Here is a 21,611-nt window from a genome sequence, read left to right as displayed (position 1 = left end):
AAATAATCAGAGGAGATCTCTTTTCCTTACTGCAACACCAAGAGAGCCAGGTGCCTTACCTCTATGCAGCCCAAGATTTGTAAACCTGTCAAGAATCAACAGAAGTCGTCTGATTTGCAAGCAGATACCTCATTCTGCTCAAAGTAATACACGTTTTGACATTTTTCACAGGCCAATCCTGTCATCAGGGTAGCTATTCCAGAACAGCATCCCTATTCCCTGTGCTGCCCAGGGCAGCCAGGGATCCCGCAGGGCAGGGAAGAGTGGATGAACACTTGGGATCCCTCCACTGCAGTTTTCACCAGCTGTTCAGTCCCAGCTGCAAGCACCTCCAACAGCATTACACAAAACTAGCAAGAAACAATATCCTGACAATGGCTATGAACGCTGTACTGGGAGAACGTGGCTCTGCAACCGAGGCTGCGCTCTCCCAAGTCACTGCAGCAGAGATCGGTTACAGACCCAAATAACAGTAATCAGAAAATAAAGGATTCATTTCCATGCTCTCGGGCTGTTGCCTAACAGCTTTGCTCTGGCTAGCACATGAAGGCTAACACATCACCTCCGCAGCCGCTGCCAATTAGCTGCTCCTGCAAAGGGCGCTCCTGCATTCCTCCAGGAGCAGAAATGCTTAACCTCAGGCCAAGGTGAAGACAGGAAAAGGCATGTGGCTGAGAATGGGGAGCCTTGGAAGACCTCTCATTAACTGTCTCCATGTTGAGTGAGGAGTGATAGCTGGAACAGCAGCAGCTTTCACTGCAGAGGCACACTAAAAACAAAGGAAAACCCCAGAACAGGAACCAAAGCTCAAAAATGGTGCACATTTTCCAGACAGGCATTATATCATGCACAGATTTTGGGACCAAAAGAAAAAAAATAAGAAAATAAAAGTCATTTTTCTACAAAGAAACCATCACTTGAACTTTTTTTTTTTTCAGAAGTTTCCTTCCCCTGTGAACAAAGTGAAGCATCTGAGAGAAAATGCCCTTCCTGCAAAAAGGGGGAAAGCAATTTCTGGGTTGAACCTAGAGAATGAAGCAATAAACTCTCTAAAACTCAGCCAAATAAAATGCCATGTGAGCTTTTCGGTGGAGCTGAGACTGACCTTCAAGCCTGACCTGGCTAACCCCAGCCACTCATAAAGGAGATTAAAGAAAAAATCATGCCCTGTGCCTTGGTGCTCTGATGGACACCAATACCCATCTGCCATTAGCCCTGTACATTTATGACTTAACTTACTTCTGCCACCTTGAAGCAAACTACACAGCTATACAAATGAGTATTTTTCATAGTCTGAGTGCAATTGGGAGATTATTCAAAACTTAGTTGCTATCAGCCTCCTAGGAGACATGAAAAGGTTGTGGAGCAGGCTGCAGAACATCTTCCAGCCTTCCTCAGAAATGTTTAAACCTACAGGATTTCTCTATTTTAAGGATTTCTTTGGGACTTTTCCCAAAAAGTTCCAAGAAATAATTAAATAAAGTGCTTCACCAAAGGAGGACACATAAGGACAGCAAGTGTCTGCAGGGAAATAGATTTCAGTACTTCTATGAACTCTGGCAGCAAAGACACAGGCAGATGGAAGCAGCAGCAAGGGAGCTCAGCTCAACTTATCATGTGCATGAACCCAGCAGGAGGGGATCCGTGCCACCCAGCTCCAGGCATCTCGGTTAGGCACTGCAGTTACTGTTCCTCGAGCTCACCGCTCTCTGTGGCCAGAGCAAAGAGCAACCTCCGCATGGAGGCAGGAGCTGCCCCAGGCACCATCCACAGGCAGGAGACATTGGGCTGGAAGCGAGAGGAGAAGAGATGAAGGGGACCGGGAGAGCGGCGCAGCCCCTTGGCCTCGCTGCTTCCCCGGCTGCCGGGAAGCTGCCAAGCCCATCAGCAGAGATGCTGCAGTACTGCGTTCACTTGGCTCGGCACGCGTCGGGAGCGGAGCTGCCTCTGAGTCACAGCTCTGCACCACTCGCTGCCCGCTTCCCTCCCCACCAACTGCTTTGAGTATTGTTTTCATTCTTCTTCTTCTCTCCTTTAAAACCACCCCCCCCCCCCTTGACTCACTGGCTGTTTCACTGCCAGTTAAAGCATCTTCTGCTCAGAGGAGGAAGCTGCAGAGAGTGAATGCCAGGGCTGATGAGGGAACCTGCCAGCCCTAGCCCCAGCCAGCCCCCCCCCAGCCACAGTGGAGAAGGATGTGGGAGGTTTGAAAGAGCAAAGGCAGGGAAATCATCCGTGTTCAGTACCTGCATGGGACCCACCGTGCCCCAGCTTATGTAAAGAGCTCACAGGTGATACCAAAGGTGAGGGTTCATTGTGAACACACCATTAAAAAAAAAAGGGTATTTGAAGCTATTTGAAAAGGGCAGATGCCACCCACCTTTGAACATCTGACAGATGCAGCCTAGGCAGACACACAAATGCGTTAGGTCTCCCTCTAGCTGAAAGGCAGCACCTGAAGTCTCATCTCTCCACCTCAGCTGCTGGCACAGGGGTTGGTGAGCTACTCTTTGTGAGAGATTTGTCCCATTCCAACAGTTTATACAGGTCATTGACAAGGAGACAAACATGTCACCAGCAGAGCAGGCAGGCCAGACTCTGCAGAAAGAGGTCTGCTCTCCCTGGCAGCTAATTTCCACAGTTAAGCTTTCATCCAGAAGTCAAAGCTACCCATACACAAAGTGAACCAAATCACTTTAAAGTGAGCCCCACAGCACTGCACAGTCACCTTCCTCTTTAGAAAAATGCTGCTCTTCACAGATGCCTTCTGCTTGTTGAGATATAAGACATGCTTGATCCTCTGTAAGAGACCACAGCCAGTGCCAGGCCCTGTGAATACACAGATGGTGTGTGACACCACCAGAAACCATCCTGGGTCCAGGTAATCTGTGTCCACAGCTGCCCTCTCACTCAGCTCCCTTTTGTCAGTTCTTCAAAGCATTGCCTGATTCTGTTAAAGTGATCTCCTATGCCAAACCAGTCAAAATACAATTCGTTAGCATCAATTCTGTACGCTTTCTCCTCTGATACTGAAGACAGAGCAACATCTCTGCAGGATCCAAAGTCCTGCAGGGACCACAACCAAATCTGCAGCTACAGAAAAGGCCTCCTTCCTTTGCACTATTTGCACCAGCAAAGGCTCTTTAGAGGATGAAGCAACTAGAAAGCTCTTGCCCTCCAGCTAACAGCCTACTCTATACTGAATGTTGAATTGAAGATGTGCTGAGACTCATTGTTTTCCAGCAGCAGTTTCCCCTCAATAATGATCCCAAAGCTGCTTTCTCCTTCCTTGAGGACTCAAGGTCAGTCAGACCTCAGCAGCTGCTGAGGGTATTTGCTACAGAATGGCTTGTGCATATACAGGGCAAGTCTCTCAGGTGAATGGAGTAATGTGGATGCTTTATTAAATGAATTGGTGCTTACCTGAACATATCCTCTAACCCTCATGCCTCTTAACCTATTTGCTAAATGCAGTGTTTTCCACTTCAGTTGCACCTTTGTTTTTTTCCTCTGGGTAATTCTCTTTATCACAGTATTTTCCACACTTCCATTCCTACTGCTAAATTGGTAGTATATCTTGTGGTAGCCCCTAATGATGGGCATCAATAAAACATGACCAGCCTCCCAAGTCTTTTGTTTTCCAGTCAAACATATATCTGCTTTCACCCTTTGAGTACTATTTTTCTCTAAGCATCAGCTCAGCTGGGGCACTTCTGCATCCCTACTGCTGGGCTGACATCATTTAGATGGATGTTGTGGGACCAGTCACTCCCAAAGAGCTGTCTTCCTCTTTCAACATTTGGAGCTGCTCATCTATTACAAACATTTCCCTTCACATTTTCCTTCACTGCTCTAACAAAAAATATTAATACCCCTATCAGATGCATTATATTTGTTACACATTCTGAGGTACCTCTGCTCCGCAGTGCTATTAGAAGCCTTTGTACCCATTAAGGCCTGAAAGAATGAGTGCCAGTGGCCTTTTGTAGGTTAATCCACAAGAGATCAAGAGAGTGCAAGATATTCTGTCTATTCAAATTACTCATTTTACAGTATAATAGTATGAATATTAATACTGTCCACTGAAAAAGTGTGTTAATTAGGATGCTGGCAGTTTTCTGGACCACTGCCACCCAAAGTAAGCACTTAGACGTACGTGACTATTCAATCTGAAGTACCAAATTGTTGTTCACAACAGCAGCATGCTCAGTTCTACCACAAGAGCCAAATAACCAAAATAATTAATAAGAGAACAACCTTCAGAGGGTTAATGTTACTTATTTTTCCTCTACTAAATTCAGTCATTCACCTCTCTAGAAAAACAGCATTTAACCAGACCACAAATAATTTGCATAGTGCACACGTGCTAGCTGCCGGCAGGTTTTTAAGCAAATGGAACAAATGCCTCATTAATAACTAAGCACCAAGAAATGCAGAAAGAATTTTGTACTAGACTACCAAAAAACATAGTAGTTTATTCTGCTGATGCTTGCTTCATTAAATACTATGCTCCTTTGATGAGTGTAACGAATAGTATTTAATGATTTCAGCAGACGAGAAAATGGAGAAGGCAAGGTCCACATATGTACAAGGGCAGCACGTACCTGTGAAGTTGTTATATTTCAAACTTAATTTTCTCATGCAGGTAAAGCTTCTATAAGCTCAGAATGAGGCCTGGTCACTGGCACATAGATGATCTTAACAAATACGGTATTTGCCCTTTCAAGTTTCTGTGTCTGTTTTTTGTGTCTGTCTATACAACGGGTGTGCAGTCTTCACCCCAGTCTGCTGATGTCAAGGTTAATCTTTGTTTTCTGCTAGTAAAATGAAACAGCTATGGACCAGACACCAGTAAGACAAAAGGTATTTACAGACACAGGTATTTATGGACCCAATGAGTTGGGTGTCAGCAAACATCCTGCCACAGAGGAACCAAGCAGATGTGTGGTCCTGGGTATTGCTGACCCCAAAACACCACACTGCTGGCTCCCCAGAAATGCTTTAGATTTGCAAACACACTTTTCTTCCACTATGGAATAAACCCCAAACCTTTCTGAAGTTTTTACAAGATTGAGATGTGCATCTAAGGGTCCAGTTTGAATACAAGCCCATAGGTTTTGCTTGGCTGTGCTGTTTTCCCAAGGTGGGGGAAAAGCATATTAGACCCCTTGAAGCCTGCTTGCCCGCTTTTCCTGCTTCAGAGGAGCTCTTTTCCTTTGGGATCACCCTAAGCTGGGAACACAAACCCAAGTTTCCCACCTGTGAAGTCACTGCCATGATTATAAAGGGTTCATTCCTTCTGCCCCTTGGAGAGGTTGCAGCCAAAACCTATTTTCACAAACTGGTGTTTCTCAGCATGGTGGAACTGACAAATCTTACAGTATCGACCTCTTGAACATATTAGGAAATGCTAATTGTGGCTCATAGCCATTAGTAAAGAGGCCCAGTTGCTCTTGCAGATCTTTCAGCAAAGCTTCCTGGCCCCATTTACCAAAGCAGAAACTTGAAAACATCTGCTAAGACGCGAGGACTTCACTTTAAGAAGCTCTGGGTGCCCTGACCCATAGTGTATGTCAACATGAGGAAGAGACCTATCAGCACAGCTGAAGGTCATGTCCCTTTTTGCCTCAATGGAAACTAAGGCACCTAAACCTAAAGCTGACTTCTGCAAGTGCAGATGACTAAGGCCTCTGGTTTTTGATTCCCAGCCTGACATGAGGCTGCAGAAGAGATTTTGCATATACACACATGGGCATGGGGTGACAGAGAGGTTCAAACATAAAGAATTTCAGGATGTTGAAGACCATCAGTAGGAAGCAGCTGTAAAAACCTCTAGTAATTCCTCTTGTTACTGAGTACTTCGCTGCTTAAATCTCTCCCTGGTCAAGGCTATCACTTGTCACCACCAAAACCTAATCCTCTTTTTTCTGATTTCACCTCTGCCTTCTCTTCCCCCGTACGAGTGCAAGGCACCTTTAATCTTAATTTCAGATGTACTTTTCATGATGTTGCAGGTGTGTTATCTACAGCTGACAGTACCCGCCACCTATTTCTCCTTGAAGGACACTGCTTGACCTTGTAACAGCTTCCATCCATGCCTCCAGCTTTAGAGGCTGAACCTTTCTATTTGAATGGATCACAAGTGATCACTTTTCTGTATCCATTATTAGCAGTGAACCATCTACCCAGAGAGATCCTGCTTTAGTCTGAGGTTGGGTTTTATTTCCCCTCTGAATGCAGCATTTTTCTCAGGCAGAGACATATTATGGCAATTCAGGCACTGACAACTGTGTAAATCATACCCCAGCAAAGTTATTGATGACCTCATTCCAGTAAAGTATGAGATGATCAGACTGCCCCACGGTATTTTGATCATCTGAGAACCCTGAAATTGAAAGTCACAGGCTCCATTTTGCTTGGAAACCTAACAAAAGGCATTAACTGTGACAAAAGGCACTTAGAGCATTTCTCTTAAATTATCTCATTTTCACACCAGCAGTAACAAATACTCATTTTCTTTTATTAATACACTCTCCTTGCCCATAACTGTTCTCATTTTTTTAATTTTGAATTAAAATTCTTCAAAGTTATCGATCCCTTCTGCTAGAAACCTTTTCTTCTTTTTTCATTAGTTTTTGTACGCAGCCTCATTTTAATGATCTGAGCAGCGGATCCAACACAAGCACCCTTCTAGCAGACCTGTCTCCAGGGAGTCAACACGATTTATCTCTCCCGTGCAAGAAGAGTCACATTCTGCTCCTCCACAGTGCCGGTGTGCTTAGATTGGGGCTCTCACATCTTTTATTAAATTATGTAATTGACTTATTTCTCCTCAAATGCCTTCCCAAAGAGTTTGTGAATAGTCACCAATGAGAGAGCAAAAAACCCCAAATGCTTCGAATGCATGCTGGAGCTCTCAAGATCATTTACCCTTACCCGTCTTTGGATTTCTCCCCATTCAAACTCATCCACAGGCTAACTCATCTACACAAGTGATATTCCCTAGTACTGGAATAGGGCGGAAGGTAGTGACTAGCGGAAGCTGACACACATGCTGTAGTAGCTATGCCAGGAGCCGCATCTCCTCCCCAGGGATGTGGGCTGCCCTTGCAGCCCAGATGGGGCTTCCCAGACCCTCTTCCCCATGCTGGGGGCTCAGCCAGCAGAGGGATGAGGCTCACATGCTGCCCTTGTGCCAGCCTCCTCCCCTTGATTTAGATCCTATCGTTGACATGCTTAGTCCTGGCTAAAAGCAACCCCAGGCACCGTATCTCAGGCTTAGGGCTTTTCTGAGAAAAAAGGCAAGAGATTTGGAGGAAGAAGGCTTGTCTTTGTCACATGGGCTAGCCCAAAATTGTGCTCTTGCATCAGCCCTTGAGCTAATCCATGTCCCATGCTACATGCCCTCACTGGCTGCTGGCACTGCCCTGCATGCAAAACTGTATCTGCAGTAGAGCAGCATGGGAAAGGTAGCAATTTTCTTTGGCCATGCCAAGTTTTAGCTAATACAGAAAGATGAAAGAACAAAAGATAAGAACAATAAATAAACACATGAACCAAAAGCAACCATACCAGCACCCTCCCTCCAAACCACCCAAGAATCCCACAAACCAAAAACCGAGTTAGGTGTCAGTGAGAAAAAGGCTGCAAGGTAGAAGTGCAGCCCTGGTGCAGTTCTGTAGTGATTAACCTGGGCAAACAAATACACTGTGCATACTCTGCAGCAAAGCCACATGCAAACGATTCACAGGGCCCAAGTCAACCCAGGCTGAAGACACAGCTCCAGAGCAAGCCTCTCCCTGCCCCCAGTGCCCTTCCTCAGGCAGAAGGCTGTAACCTGAATCTCCATGCCCTGCATAACCCAGCATGCCAGCACGGCAGCATGCGTGCAAAATCCATTTACAGCCCGAGGAGTTACACGGCAGCCAGTGACAGAACCCTCCCTGTCTGTGCTGGCTTTTAAAGGCGAGGCAGCGACAGGCCTCACATCCAACTGCTCCCAATGGGGGCTGAACCCTGTTAGCAGCAGATACTGCTGCAGGGGGGCCATGCCCCAGGCAAGCAGCTCCCCTGCAGCACTCACTGCACCCAACTCTGCACAACGCTAAAGGCAGAGTACCCCAAACCTGCCACAACCGCGGTGACTCTTCTACCCCAACAGATGCTGTTCTTGGCCAACTGAAGAGAAAACAACATAAAATACTGGAGGAGCTCTTCCAGTAAACCTTTGAGAGGCCAGTTTGCTGCTTGGCTGCTACAGATTTTAAGCAGATGCTGAGAATGTTCTGTGTGGCCAGGAGGACTCACCCACTGGATGCTGCTCTTCAACACCAGGGATCGAGACTTACCTGCATTTTGGGCAGTTTCATGACTACAGCAAACACTATTTTCACAGAGTCCAAAAGCGCAGTTTTACGCTGCATTTCAGAAGCTTGCTCCTCCAACACGAGATTTCCATTTTCTTTTGCAAACTGCCCCTCGTTTTAGCCCTACTGGCACTCAGATAAACAACTCGCAATTCATCTGGAACAGTCTATTTACAGAAATTCTGCTGAATTGGCTGTCTTCCTATTAGTTATATAGAGAAGATAAGCTTTGGCCTCGATCCTGGACCTGTTTAATTAAAGCATGAAAGAGAAAAATCTCAGCAGCACAGGAACATGAAGGAATTTCCACTGTGCACCACCAGTACTGCCCACTTCAGCTATAACCATAATAGTGCTAAGAAAACAAGAGACTAATGGCCAGTCCGGTGGTATCTGCAATTTTTCCTAAGCCCTGATCACTGCTTACATATTAATTCCTATCACTGTAAAACATAAAGACACATTTCCAGGCTTTCATGTTGTCCCCAAGAGCTTCAAACGTTAAAGAGGTTTTTACGTACTGAACAGGGAAGAGGGAGGTTGGCTGGAGGCTTCTGAATGCTCAAGTTAGATACTTAATAAGGTACAATATTCCCAACTAATGGCTTTGCTCAGGGACAAACTGCAACACCAAAGAAAGTATTATCATAAACATTTATCAACTGCAAGATGTGCTGGAACAGAAACAGCCCATCTTTACAAAAGAGAATGCAAAGCAGGAAAGAAGTAAGAGTTAAGCTGGAAGGATGAAATATGTCTCTATGTGCATCTCACTGCTGCCAACATGGGGCTGGCATCAGAGACCCCAGCAGAAGAGATGATGTCTCTCCCAGCACATCCCCTCTGCTCAATGGACCTCAGCACCAACCAGGCAGAAGCCCAGGGATGCTGGCGTTGCAGCCCGGGGATGGCACACTGTGTTGCTGACTCCCACGGATGCCACCAGCTGCTCAGCACTTGGAACCACACCACAAACTGAAGTCTCAACAACTTAATGTGTTTTGTAGGGATTCTTTTCTTTGTCATGTAAAAAAAGAGAAATATTAGTATTAAACCTAGTAGGTCTGAATGTGGATACAATGGTGTTGGTAAATGTGGGCAGAGACCTGAGCAATTAATGAAAAATGGGACTGCCACCATGAACATCTCACTGCAACAACTCGCTTTTCTTTCTGCTCCTTGGTGTGAAGCAGTGCAGCTTAATTCACAGCAGAGATAACATGTGGGATTGCTCTCCACAGCCATATCTCAGCTCTGGCTCTCCCAGGAAAGATCCGTCATGTGGAATTTAAAAGGAGAAAACTTTGAAAGAAAAGTCTGCTTCAATTAGTTTTCTGTCACCGGGGTTAACATGTTCAACCCTTCCCCAGCAAGTCACCTACAAGTTTTATCTTGTTTTAAATGAAAACCAGCACTGCCACACAAGATGCTGATCCTGCTGCAGGCACAGACCCCACCAGCCCTGCACCCTGTCCATTACACCCTCACTGGAGAAATCAAGGATAAACAGACAAGGCAAAGGAGAGGTCTTGGAACATGGTCCAAGTTTTCCTTTCCAACCCTGTACCCGGCACACTTTCCACTTCTTACACAACAGGATTTCTGGAGAAAGGGGCTCCCATTCCATCATACTGAGGCCCCCACCAGAAATCCCTGCAGACACCCCAGGGTTGCTTGCCCCGATGGAGGAACCACCCTGAAGTTCACACACCAACAGCTATTGCAAGGAAAACACAATGCCAGCCTGTGAGCAACGAGTGACACAAGGAGGCACCTACAAGTTAATTTTTCTTTAATGTAGCTGTTTTACTGCATAAGCCTGATCTCATCTGATGTACATCCCATGCAGACAAACATAGCATACATTTCTTCAGGCTGACCCTGTTAATAACTATTTCTCAAGGGAGTAGAACACCTCCAACGAGCTAACACTATTTGTTTATTTGGAACGCAATAGCTAGACTTATTGAAAAAATATCCCCACCCAGCACTAACTGGGAAAGAAAATATATATATACACAATATATATATATATATATAAAAGTTTCATCAAGCTAAGGTAACAGCCACTGAAATGTGATCAGACAGGAGAGCAGTGCATTGCCTGCTCCCTGCAGCCAAAGTGCAGCATCACCTCCAGCACAAGAGGCATTCAGCACTGATGGGTCTCACCCAGGTAAGGTGCTTCTGCCTTTTGCTCTTTAGTGCCCATGGAGAGCTAACAAAGCCAGCACAGCTTCCAGACTGGGCCTGTGGGCTGCTTTACAATATTAATTGCAGACATCTGAAATCAAATCCTGTCCTTTACACAGCTCTCTCCCCTCTATGGCTCTCATTTTTAAACACATTGGGCTGGATTAACTCCCTGCCCCTCTTTGCCCCTACACACCCTGGTTGTTTCAAGTATCATTTGCTGCCAGGTTCAGATTTACAGTGGATTAAAAAAAAAAGGTCTGCAGAATGCTATTAATTGTGGGACCTCACTGCCACAGGTTGCAAGCACCCCTGTAGAACAGAAGAAACCGAGGCAGAGCAGCATCCCTCCACTCCGGGACCTCCTGCTGTCGATACTGCTGTTGCCCTTGGTTAGCCCCTCCAGACATGCGACTAGTTTAACCTAATGACCCTAGAGGTTCCTACCCAAGTCCAATTGCCACACTTAAGCAGAGATTCACACCAAGAGAAAGCCTGTCCAGCACCTAGATTTCTCATCCTCTTGCAGACCTGTGGACCATAGCAGAATCCACTGGATGAACCCGATACTTCACACCCTCTCTGCTGGGAAAACTAAGGTGATGCACGAAAAAGGAACAGGTACCAACACTTCTTTAACAGCACTGCTCTGCCTCAGTGGGGAGCAAAAAGTCCGTGGGAGGAAGGTTTAAGAATACAGGCAAGCCCAGGGTATCAACACACAGGTCTGTAGCACAGCCTAGCCCCAGGGAGATGACCAGCAGCAGGGACCAGTGAGCCTTGGGACAGCATTGAGCATACAGACAGGAATGCTGTGTACCTACGGACAAAACACTAAGCTCCACATTCCCACCAGGGCACAGGAAGATGGGTGCCATGGCACCTCACCTTGCTTCTGGTACCACACAGGAGCCCCACATCCATCACCAGCTGATTTCAGTGCTGTCAGAAGGCCTAAATGACCTCCTTCTCAGCCACCTATGCAGGGAGCCAAGGGAGGCACATGCTGGGGACAAGAGCAGCATAGTGAGGATGTGGGGATGAAGTTGGGCTCCCAGCCACGCACTTCCATGAGCACATTCAAACACAAGAGTTTTGAGACCTAAACACACACACACACAAATAAAGACTTAAAAAAGAAAAAGAAAAAAAGTTAGACCAATCTGCCATTCTTAGGGGAGGAGAAAAACCCACAACATTTGGAAGCAGGCTGTGTTTGCTTGGCACTTTCCATCTTTAGGTAATTAGTGTAAAGGGCTTCCCAGGTAAACCTAAGAATAAACTGCAGATTTCAAGAGAAACACACTTCTCTCTACAGCAAGGCTTCAAAGCATAACCAGGAGAAGAAGCAGAGCTCCAACTGGCTCCCTGTCGGCACTGCATGCCTTCAAGTCTTGAGGGTCAGCTGCAAGTCAAGCTGCATAAGAATTTGAAAAGATATATAAAAAATGACAAGCAAGAAAAGCCTCTGAAGACAAACACTCCAGCATCCATGAACACCTCAAATACACAGCCTGGACCAACGTTTACAGGCACTGCTTCCCCCATTACCTTCTGTAAACCTTCCAAAAAGTCCTCTCCTGCCTTCTTAGCTGAGAGTGGCACCTTCAGAGATAGAAGGAACAAACATCCTCCCAGCTCCAAAACCTACCTTTCAGTGCTTCTTTAGACTGCTCTTCTCAGCTGGCCTACTCACGGCTAGCAGCTACTGTACTTCACTCCTTTGGGATCACCTGCCAGCCTCTCCTCACCTTTTGTCTTCAAACAAGGGGCTCCTAGCATAACATTTCCTCACAGACGGCTTTCCAGTGCTGGTATCATGAAGCAGCTCTCAGCTCTGCTCTCTCAGACCACCCTGGCATGGCCCTGTTTCTGGTTTTACAGAAAGAGGGCTGAGGACAGGGATTGGAAAAGAGAAGTCATTTAGCAAAGGTTACTGGACTTGGCCCTAGGTTTCCTATACATTGCCCTAGGCTCCAACTCACTTGACTAACCTGGTAATTGTTCGACACCATGAACAAGTTAACAACAAAAATCAGCAGGTACCAGCTTCTACTTAGAGTAAGACGTTCCTCATCTGCTGCTACAACCCAGGGTTACCATTAAATCAATCTATCCTGACAGCAAATGCTTTTTGTAATCCACCTGAGCCTTACAGCATCCATACCTTACCTGCTGGCTACGAGCACGGCCTTATAAGCTACTACATACCATCACTGTAAGACATTAGTGAGAAGAACAATGAAACCTGCACCTCCTGAAAGGGAGAGTGATGCTTTCACATGCAGTAACTCCAGCTCTGAAAGTTGGCTATCTTCTGAACAGTTCTCTGCACACCCCTATCCCCCACGGTTCACCAATGCAGAGGGTAGCTGGGTACCCAAGTGCATCACCATGAGCAGACTCAAAGAGCCTGACCAAGTCAAGGAGTTTTGAGCAGCCTCAAGAGCAGCCACACAAGCACAGAGCAGCCTGCCAAGTCACATGAACCAATTTCTCCTAGGGAGCTTGAAGACCTCTAGTGAGTCTTCTCAGACCTTACTATTAAATATAGCTATGTGCACCCACATCCTCGCCTTCCCAGACTGTTCTGCTGCGGCTCTGCTTGCATAAAACAGGACCCTCATCCAGCAGCACTGGTCCTCAACCATGAAACCTACGGATACTGGGATTCTACAGCCAACCTGTGAATTGGCCCACTTTAGGTGTCCTCACAGAATACATGAGAAAAGACAGGTCGGAGTTCCCAGTCCACTCCCTCTTACGGGATAGGAGAAGTTGGTACTGGACATTGCACTTCCTCACATCCTCTGCACAGCAGGTGCTTGTACGGATCATCTTCCAATGCCCAAAATGGAAGGAGAGGGCTCTCCCTCTATCCCCATCCATCCCTGGCACGCACAGAGACAGCACTGCAAGACCCACCACCATGTTCCCCATGCTTTACAGTGAACTGTTGACTTTACTTAGCACCTCTGAAGTTCGCTTTCCGCCCCCACCCCCCCCCCATGTCATTGTAGATATTTTTTTGTCCTGCAAAATTGTGCGGTATTTACAGAAGCAGAGCATCCAGTAATGCAAGGGACAGCAGACACATGTCACTTCACAGTTGCATTGGTCTGCTCCTGACCTTCACCCTGCCCTTCCCCATCACAAACTTTGGATGCAGGCAGAAAGGAATAGAGGTTAAAAGGAAGGTAATACAGGAACATTTTTAATCACCTTTTATAACCCGTGTTCCATAGGATTGAAATGTAAAAAGCACCTTTAAGAGCGAAGCTAATGTGACATACTGGTGTGTAGGTGTGTGTGGGCTGGTTTCTTGGGGGGAGGGAGGGAGAGCTGAGGGCTCTCTGTGTTTCAGAGAAATGAAGCAGCACAAGATGTACCAGTTGCTCTGGTAACAAAGCTTTCTCTTTTTTTCAGAGAGAAAAAAAAAAAAAAGAAAAAGAAAGGAAGAGTGCAACATCATTTCATCATTTTAAGCATTTTCCAGTTCAGACTTCCCTGCCTTCATGGCAAAAACAGCTCCTCGTTTCAGAAATACACCCCACTGCAGTCAGCAAAGAAAGGACCTTCCCTTCTAGAGGTATTTTAACACTGTAGGGAAGCTGATAAATTGAATTTGCCCATTTTCCTTCTGATAACGCTGGCACACGTTATCACACACCAGTATGCCAGGCTAGCCCAGCCGCTTCCCACGACCCAGTAAGACCTGATAAAATCCCAACACCATGTGCAAGCCGGTCTGTAAGGGAGCAGCAAAGACCCCCCCAGCCCCAGTGAGCATCCTCACACAGCAGCACCACTATATCCTCTCTGCTGGCACAGGGAGCCAACCCACCAGAAACAACGGCTTAATATTTAATATTGATCTTGTAATAAGGAAGGATTATAAGGCAGCCTATAAATCTTGCAAATCCATTCACGCTATCATGGCCCTTCTGTGACCTTGAAGATGCCAAATGGTCACTGCCTCCCACGTAGGGCTGTACCTGGATATGGATGTGAGCAGGCCCAGCCACCATAAAAACCATTCCAGCAGAAAGAAAAGCCCTGGGTGAGGCATGTCAGCTCAGCTCTAGCTAACTGCTCTGCTGTCCAGGGTTTTTCCTTGTCCCAGCCCCATGAAACAGGCTCTTTGTGCAGCACCAAACCAGGGGAAAAGCCGGGGAGCTACCAAATCAGAGGGGACCATACCCTCATGTGCTTGTCTAAGTCTGCAGTGATCATCAGACCACGAGGATGGATGGATGCATACCCACGCATGCAGTTACACTCAGTCTGCCCTGCCATGCAGCAAAAGCAATCTCTGGAGATGCTGAAAACAAGATTAAGGACCCAAAGCCAAGGACACAACACTGAAAGAACCTATCCAGCTCAAGTCACACCCAACCCCACTACACCACATTTCATTGTATAAACAACAAGGGGGTGGGAAAAGAGAAATGCTTACAATACACCTTCAAATGCAATAGCTGACTGTCTAGTGTTAGAGGTGTTTGTTTAGACTGCAAGATGACGGAGCTCTGAATTCCTTTAGCGGCTCATGAAAGTGAGCCTCAGGTGCCCTCAAGTATGGTCAGGACCACCACACAGCAGCCAACACCACAGGACGGTGTTCGGAAGATGGGTGGGCAGCAGCATGGCCCCATCTGCAGTCCGCATGCACGGTTTGTGTGCATTCAGCCTGGTCTCTCAAGCGAGGCTCAGCAGTCAGTCCTTAGCTATAAAAGCCGTGTATGTAAACCAAAATTAATTCTTTACAGCAACAATCCACAGGAAATATTGTGTGGAGCATGGTAACTTCTTCCACACAGCTAAAAGCAGCAGTCATTAATTACCAACCCATTGACCATCGGCCTTTCAGAAAGGGAGACAATAAAACAAGTGATTATTAATGTCTTTCTTGACTCAGGCTAATTATCTGAACTGCTAATAATGACCCAGGAGCCTGCAGAGTCTCTGTTCTCACCAGGGCTAGCGCAAGGGCCCAGCCCTTTATCAGCGGCAGTGGGGCTGAGCCAGACCTCAGGCAGGCTAAGCGCGGCACAGACTGCATGTTAGTTGTTTTCTCATTCCTTCCCTCAAAAAAAAAAAAGGTAAAAGAAAACAAACAAAAAAATCTCCTAAAGGCCTTTCTTTAGCATATTCACCTGCCACCTCACCAGCCTATACTGGTGGAATGCCCAAGGGTGACATGAGGAAGGATGCCACTGTGCAGGGCAGTGCACAAACAGCACCCAGGAGGGCAGGACATGCATTACCATCCTCATTTGACACCTGCAAACTCCAGGACAATATCAGTGAGAACAGACTTGTGCCTGGGACATTCTCAGGGGTTTGATTTAGGGATCAAAGTGCCCCAGCAGCCCTGCTGCTCCCAGCTCCCCAGCAACAGGCGACCTTTGATTTCAAATGTTTTACTCACTTTCTCATACCCACACACCTCATTATCTTCATCTACTGGGTCAAACCTGCAGATGGGGCACTGGCAGGGCTTACCTCCAGGTGGATTGATCCTGGCTTCTGGAAAATGTCAGCTGCGTAATCACCAAATAAAACCTGACAAAATACCTTGGGATGCCCCATGTATTGTACCCCAGACAAACACAACACAGTGCAGCAAGGAACAACTGCCGGCAGGGGACAGGGACTGCCTGTGACCAGTGGCCTGCCTAGAGGTGGTCTCATGGGAAGCGACCCCTGCTCTGTGATGATAGTGGGCGGGCTCCCTGGGGAGTGACAGCTGAGAGACCTGCGGTTTGAAGATCCCACACGCTCTGATTTAGAGTGCAGAGTGCTGCTGCGTAATGACTTAGCGATTATATGGCATTTACCAGCTAATTAAACAATCAATAGTTATTGTGCAGTTACGGAGTTAGCCCACAGTACTCTATCTTGTAACCTGTACAATAAAGCCTTGCAGTAACATCCTGTTTTGGTGACACTGTGCACAGGCTGGTACGTGAATACCCATGGCTAGGCAGGTCCAAAACCACCAGGGGATTGCTTTGGTTTTTAACATATTCAATGCACAATAAGCAGCACGCTGCATGTCTTTCCCCACCTTGGTAACCATCTGCTGGAAAGGTATTTCTGAGTAACCTAGCCTCCTTTTACTTTCGACTCCTGTATTTACTGGTGTTTGACACACTGGCAGTTGTGGCCCTGATTTACTCAGGCAATCTAAGCATACATAGTATTTTAAGGACTTCTTGCTTGCTTTCTAATGCAAAGTAGAGAGAAGCAGTAATAATAATGTTCTGTAACATAAAACCAGCATTTCGTCACACTTTAGGCAATGCTCTTAAGGGTCTTAGTGATTTTTGTGTTTACAGTTTTGCTTTCAGCCATCAGCTACCTGCTAAAAAAGCAAAGAGGCAATGGCTCAATTCCCCAGGTCCAACACACTGTCTTCCTGTTAGCCATTTCTTTAAACACTTTAAAAAAAGAGAATCCAAGGACACAAAAATCCACTACTGCAACAACGTCTGGCACAGGAGCTAGCAAGCTCCCAGCCTTTTATCAAAACCAGTTTACAATCTGTAACATGAGATGCAGGATTATTAGAAAATAAAGAAAAGCTTCCGATTCAATTAGAGAGATAAACCATCACCAGTGCAGCCCTGTTTAAAATAAAAATCAAGCTATTCACAAGAGATTGTTAGGCATCGAACAAGGAATGTTATTACTCTCTGCATTTATCTGCAGTGAAGAGCTTGTGTTTGGGGTTACAGAAGGGAGAGCAGAGTGGGTCACTGCTGAGGGCTCCTGCAGCATTCAGGTGTCACTGAGGTATGGCCAGAGCTGGGAAGCACCAAAGTCACATTTTAACCTGCTGCCCTGAGCAAAGAAAAGCCTTTACTTGAAAATACAGAGATCAAGCCAAGCAAGCTACCTCTGCCTCTGGAGCACAAGCCTCAGAGAACAAAGCTTTGATTTACAGAAGCACTCTGCACCACCTTGAAAGGGATCTTCAAATAATGGCCCAGAAAGCAGGATCAAAGTAGCTTGTGCAACAAGCTTCATCCCAGCATCTGTGCTTCAGCAGAGGGTGCACTCCCTTTGGGAGCTCTTAATGTGGACCAGACTTGGCCAATGTCTTTCCTCCTACAAGCGAGGAGGAGGCATGTGCTGTGGCAGGGCTTCAACCCTCTCCAGCACAGTGGGTCCTAAGGCTGACTCCACGAACCACTGCTCTCTGATTGCTTCTATTACTGCAGTACTACCAGACATTTTCCAGGCTTCCCACCCTGCTGGGCTGTGGTATCAATCACCAAAACTTTATCCTATGGGATCAATGGGAGGTTTGTGCCTCACACATCCCTCCAGGTCCTGGGCAGGCCAGGTTACCACCAGGAAAACCTGTAGTCTCTAACACAAATATGACCATGCAGTAGTAATAGAGCTGGCTGCTAAGTCAGGTTTTCTGAGGGAAAAATCAGGGCTGCAGCCCTGTTTTGGCAGTCTTGCAGCACACAGACAGGATGCTCTCCTCTGCCTGGAATAAGCATCTCACTTCTGCCTCTTCCCAACAGAAGAGTTGATCCTCTTGCTTCAGAGAAGCACTAGTCAGGCAAAGGGGTGGTGATGCTCACCCAGTGACCACACCTGCCAAAGAGGGCAGGGATCGGACCTTCAAAGCTTGGGCTAAGAAGCCAGCACCAGAACATGCATCACAACAAATTATGCTTCCCACATCTGAAAATACAACTAGAGCCACACACAGGTTCTAAGAGGGCAGCAACGGTGCACCTCAGATAGCATAAGCACAGAGGAGTGGGTCAACCATTCCTGAAGGTATTTAAAGGACGTGTAGATGTGGCACTTAGGGACATGGTTTAGTGGTGGACTTGGCAGTGCTGGATTAAAGGCTCATGATGGACTTGATGATCTTAAAGGTCTTTTCCAACCTAAACAATTCTATGAATACCCCATCCCCACCTGAGATGGGTTTGAAATAGCAGTGGAAAAATCATCTAACTATAGAGGACACTGTCCCTACGTATGGACCACTTTTAAAGGCTGTTTTAGAAGGGAGGCAGCAGGTCTGTGCGTCCTGAAAGTTGATCCATTTGTTTTACTGTAAGAGGTAAATACAGCGATGGTATCTGGAGGAAAAGAATCACAGAGATCTTATTTCCGCCCTGGGTTTAGGGTGGGACATCATAAACAGTTATGTATGCTTTATATCAAAGTCTCCTTTTGTTTATAGAGCGGGTGCTACTTCAAGAGTTCAGCTTAAGGGAGCTCTGAAGTCAGTCTTAGCCTGAACTCATACCTCAGTACTTACTAATTTGGTTTGGACAGAAGCGTTTCCCCCTCCACCCCCATCACCATCCCGTCTGGCACCAGGACCAAGTGAATCACACCAAAGTCAATCCGATTGCTCCAGCAAGTTAAAAACAGTTAAGAGGAAGATTTTTTTCCTATACAGCAGGAGAAAAGTAGAACACAGAAGTGCTCACCTCCCAGAATGCTTATACTTGGGGTATTTCTGGGTGTTTTTTCCCCACTTCGAGGTAACACACAGACACACCAGAAGAATCAGAGCAAGACGAAACCCGATCAGCAGAGCCACGCGACCAGTAGTGCCAGCACCAGCTAGCTTATTTCCCGTTTCTGCTCTCCACAAAAACATCATGCTTTCAAAAGGCTGTTAAAGGCGCATAGTTTCCACTGATTGTTAGAAATATGCACCGGTTAAAATTAGGTCACCCTCCACCATTATTCTAGCAGCTGAGAAAAGAAGCAGTTCAGAAGGGAGCTCTCATGGCAGGGAGCATACCATGGAAAAACAAGTACCCAAGGGGGAAGTTCCCTGGAACAGAAGCTTGATAAGAACAGTTTTAGGTGGTTTGGTTTTCCAAGGCTTGGTCTGGTTTTTGTTTGTTTGCTTGGAGTTTTTTTGGTTGGTTGGTTGGGGTTTTTCTCTTTTGTTTTCGGTTGGTTTTGTTTCTTGTTTTTTAAACGTATTCCAGTTCAAATATTCACATATTTAAAACTCCAGAAGTTCCAGTTCATCTTCAGTTCACTTCAATCCCTCTGTCCTCATACTGATGGGATTGGCCTACCGCAGCAGGAGGATGAGGAAACCAGAATCCAGAATAAATATTTACTGACAAGTAGATTTTTAAGCACCCTTCTCCTCTTCAGGAGGAGCAGCTCACTGTCTTTTGCCACATGACAGGGAAGAGCTGTGGCTCCAAAGCAACAGTAAGAGCATGTGAATATACTCTTCTCTATAGTCAAATGATAATAAAGGCATGATAGATAAGCAGGCTCTCTGTGTGCATGCACATGCACAAGTACATGTATACACAGAACTTGTGCCCATGTGTACAGAAGTTTTTGGAGCTGGGGGAGCTACTCTCCCAGCAGACTCAAATATCTGGCAAATTCCTCATGCAACTGTGCTGAGAACCATTTCCCCACCATATATTAAGTGTAAATAAACCCAGATTTTGAAATAATTCAAACCCTCCCCAACTCGACAGGAGTCATCCACAAGAAGACCCCACCAAGAAAACAAATCCTTAAAGTCTGGACATTTTAAATATTCTTGTAAAGAAGTTCTTGGGTTTGAAATTCTGCTATCCATGGTGTCCTCGCTGTTCTCATTGGGAGATCTGCTGCCAGGTGTTTACAGAAATTTAAAGCAAGCCTACTGACTATTGTGTATTTAATCCTGCAGCAGGTTTCTGCGGGTGGATAGGGTGGCAGCCAGCCCACGTGTGAGCAGAGCACCAGACTGTAGCAAATTCATCTGGCAGCCTATTGCAGCTGTAAAACTCAGCTTTTAGAAGAGATCAAGATTTATCTATTAAAGCACAGACTTTTCACCCCCTCCTCATCATGCAATCAATAAAAAGCATGGGGGAAGGGGGAAAGGCGAAAAAAGAAAAAGCTATTTATTTTTTGTGACAGTTTCAGAACTATTACGAATTGCTTATTCTAAAAGAGCTCTGTGTGCTACACGGTGCTTGCACACAAGACCAAAAAGCCAGAGTTCAGCAAAGCTTCTTGTCAGGCCTGAAAAAGGTCAAACCCAGCCAAGACGATGTGCTAGGATGCTCCACATTCAACATGTAACTAAGGCAAATGGGATGACTTCAGGTGAAGCCCTTACCTTATATACCTGCCCGTAGGTACCATTGCCAACAAGCTCCACCAGTTCAAAGATTCCTGCAGGATCCTAAAAGAAAAGAAAGGGGGGAGGGGGGAAAGATCAGTATGTTTTAAATGTAATAGGAATTATCTGCTATTAAAACTTATGTTTTCTTATGCATCAGCTTTGGAATAAAACAAGCTAAGAGGCAGGATGCAATTTCTGACTTCAAAACAGAGTTTTCCAGGTATATTCCTGAGGTCAGCAGCATTAGAGTTATTTGGCCTAAGCATCATTTTTGGTTTGGTGCATTCTGGCCTTTGACATTCTGGTTTATCAACTGAGACAAGCAGATTTAGGGCAGCACTACCTGAGCGCACAGTGATTTGGAAGGTAGCACTGAAGCACCAGAACCTATCCCCAGACCTCCCTCCACCCAGTGAGTGTCCTGCTAGGGAAGGGCAGTCACACACAAGTGCACACACGTGTGAAAGCTGGAGCACAGCCACCAGCACAGTTAAAATGACGGTACAAGCAGAGAGGCACAAGGAAGGGTGGGGACAGAATAAACCAGTGCTACTATTTTCTCTTCTAGGTGGGTTTTCCCCTTCCAAAAGCTTGTTTATACTCTTCTGCTCCTCCTCCCATACTCATCACTTCAATTTCAGACAGCACAATCCCCCTGGAAGCTGGCAGACACAGAGGCATGACAGCACTCGGGGGTCTGTGCACCCACCACCCACAGCACTGGTGAACCTGGCTCCCACCCATCATCCCTAGTGGATTTTTAGTCCCTTGAGCTATTGAATGACTTGGCATGCCATGAGCAAAGGACTGCCAGCTGCAATTCGACAGAGTACGGGTGGGTCAAGAAATGGCTCCAACAGGCAAACGAGGATCAGCCAACAGCACTCCTTAAAAGGAGACATGAGAGGGACACC

General features: G+C 46.2%; 1 protein-coding gene across 8 annotated transcripts in view; it reads right to left on the bottom strand.

Annotated features, from left to right (window-relative positions):
- TNIK (TRAF2 and NCK interacting kinase) overlaps positions 1-21,611 on the bottom strand; it is a 162,825-nt gene that overhangs the window by 113,080 nt on the left and 28,134 nt on the right. For all 8 annotated transcript variants that reach the window (XM_061374793.1, XM_061374786.1, XM_061374788.1 and 5 more), the window contains exon 2: positions 20,692-20,757. In XM_061374793.1, the coding sequence (XP_061230777.1) occupies positions 20,692-20,757 (66 nt within the window). The remainder of the gene's footprint in view (positions 1-20,691; positions 20,758-21,611) is intronic.

The sequence above is a fragment of the Neopsephotus bourkii genome, unplaced genomic scaffold, assembly GCF_033783945.1.
Source record: "Neopsephotus bourkii isolate Nb327-2 ecotype Australia unplaced genomic scaffold, CSIRO-AGI_Nbou_v1 NB_1654, whole genome shotgun sequence".
Lineage (NCBI taxonomy): Eukaryota > Metazoa > Chordata > Aves > Psittaciformes > Psittacidae > Neopsephotus > Neopsephotus bourkii.
The sequence above is the reverse complement of the archived record's forward strand: the minus strand, read 5'-3'. Positions and strand labels throughout refer to the sequence as shown.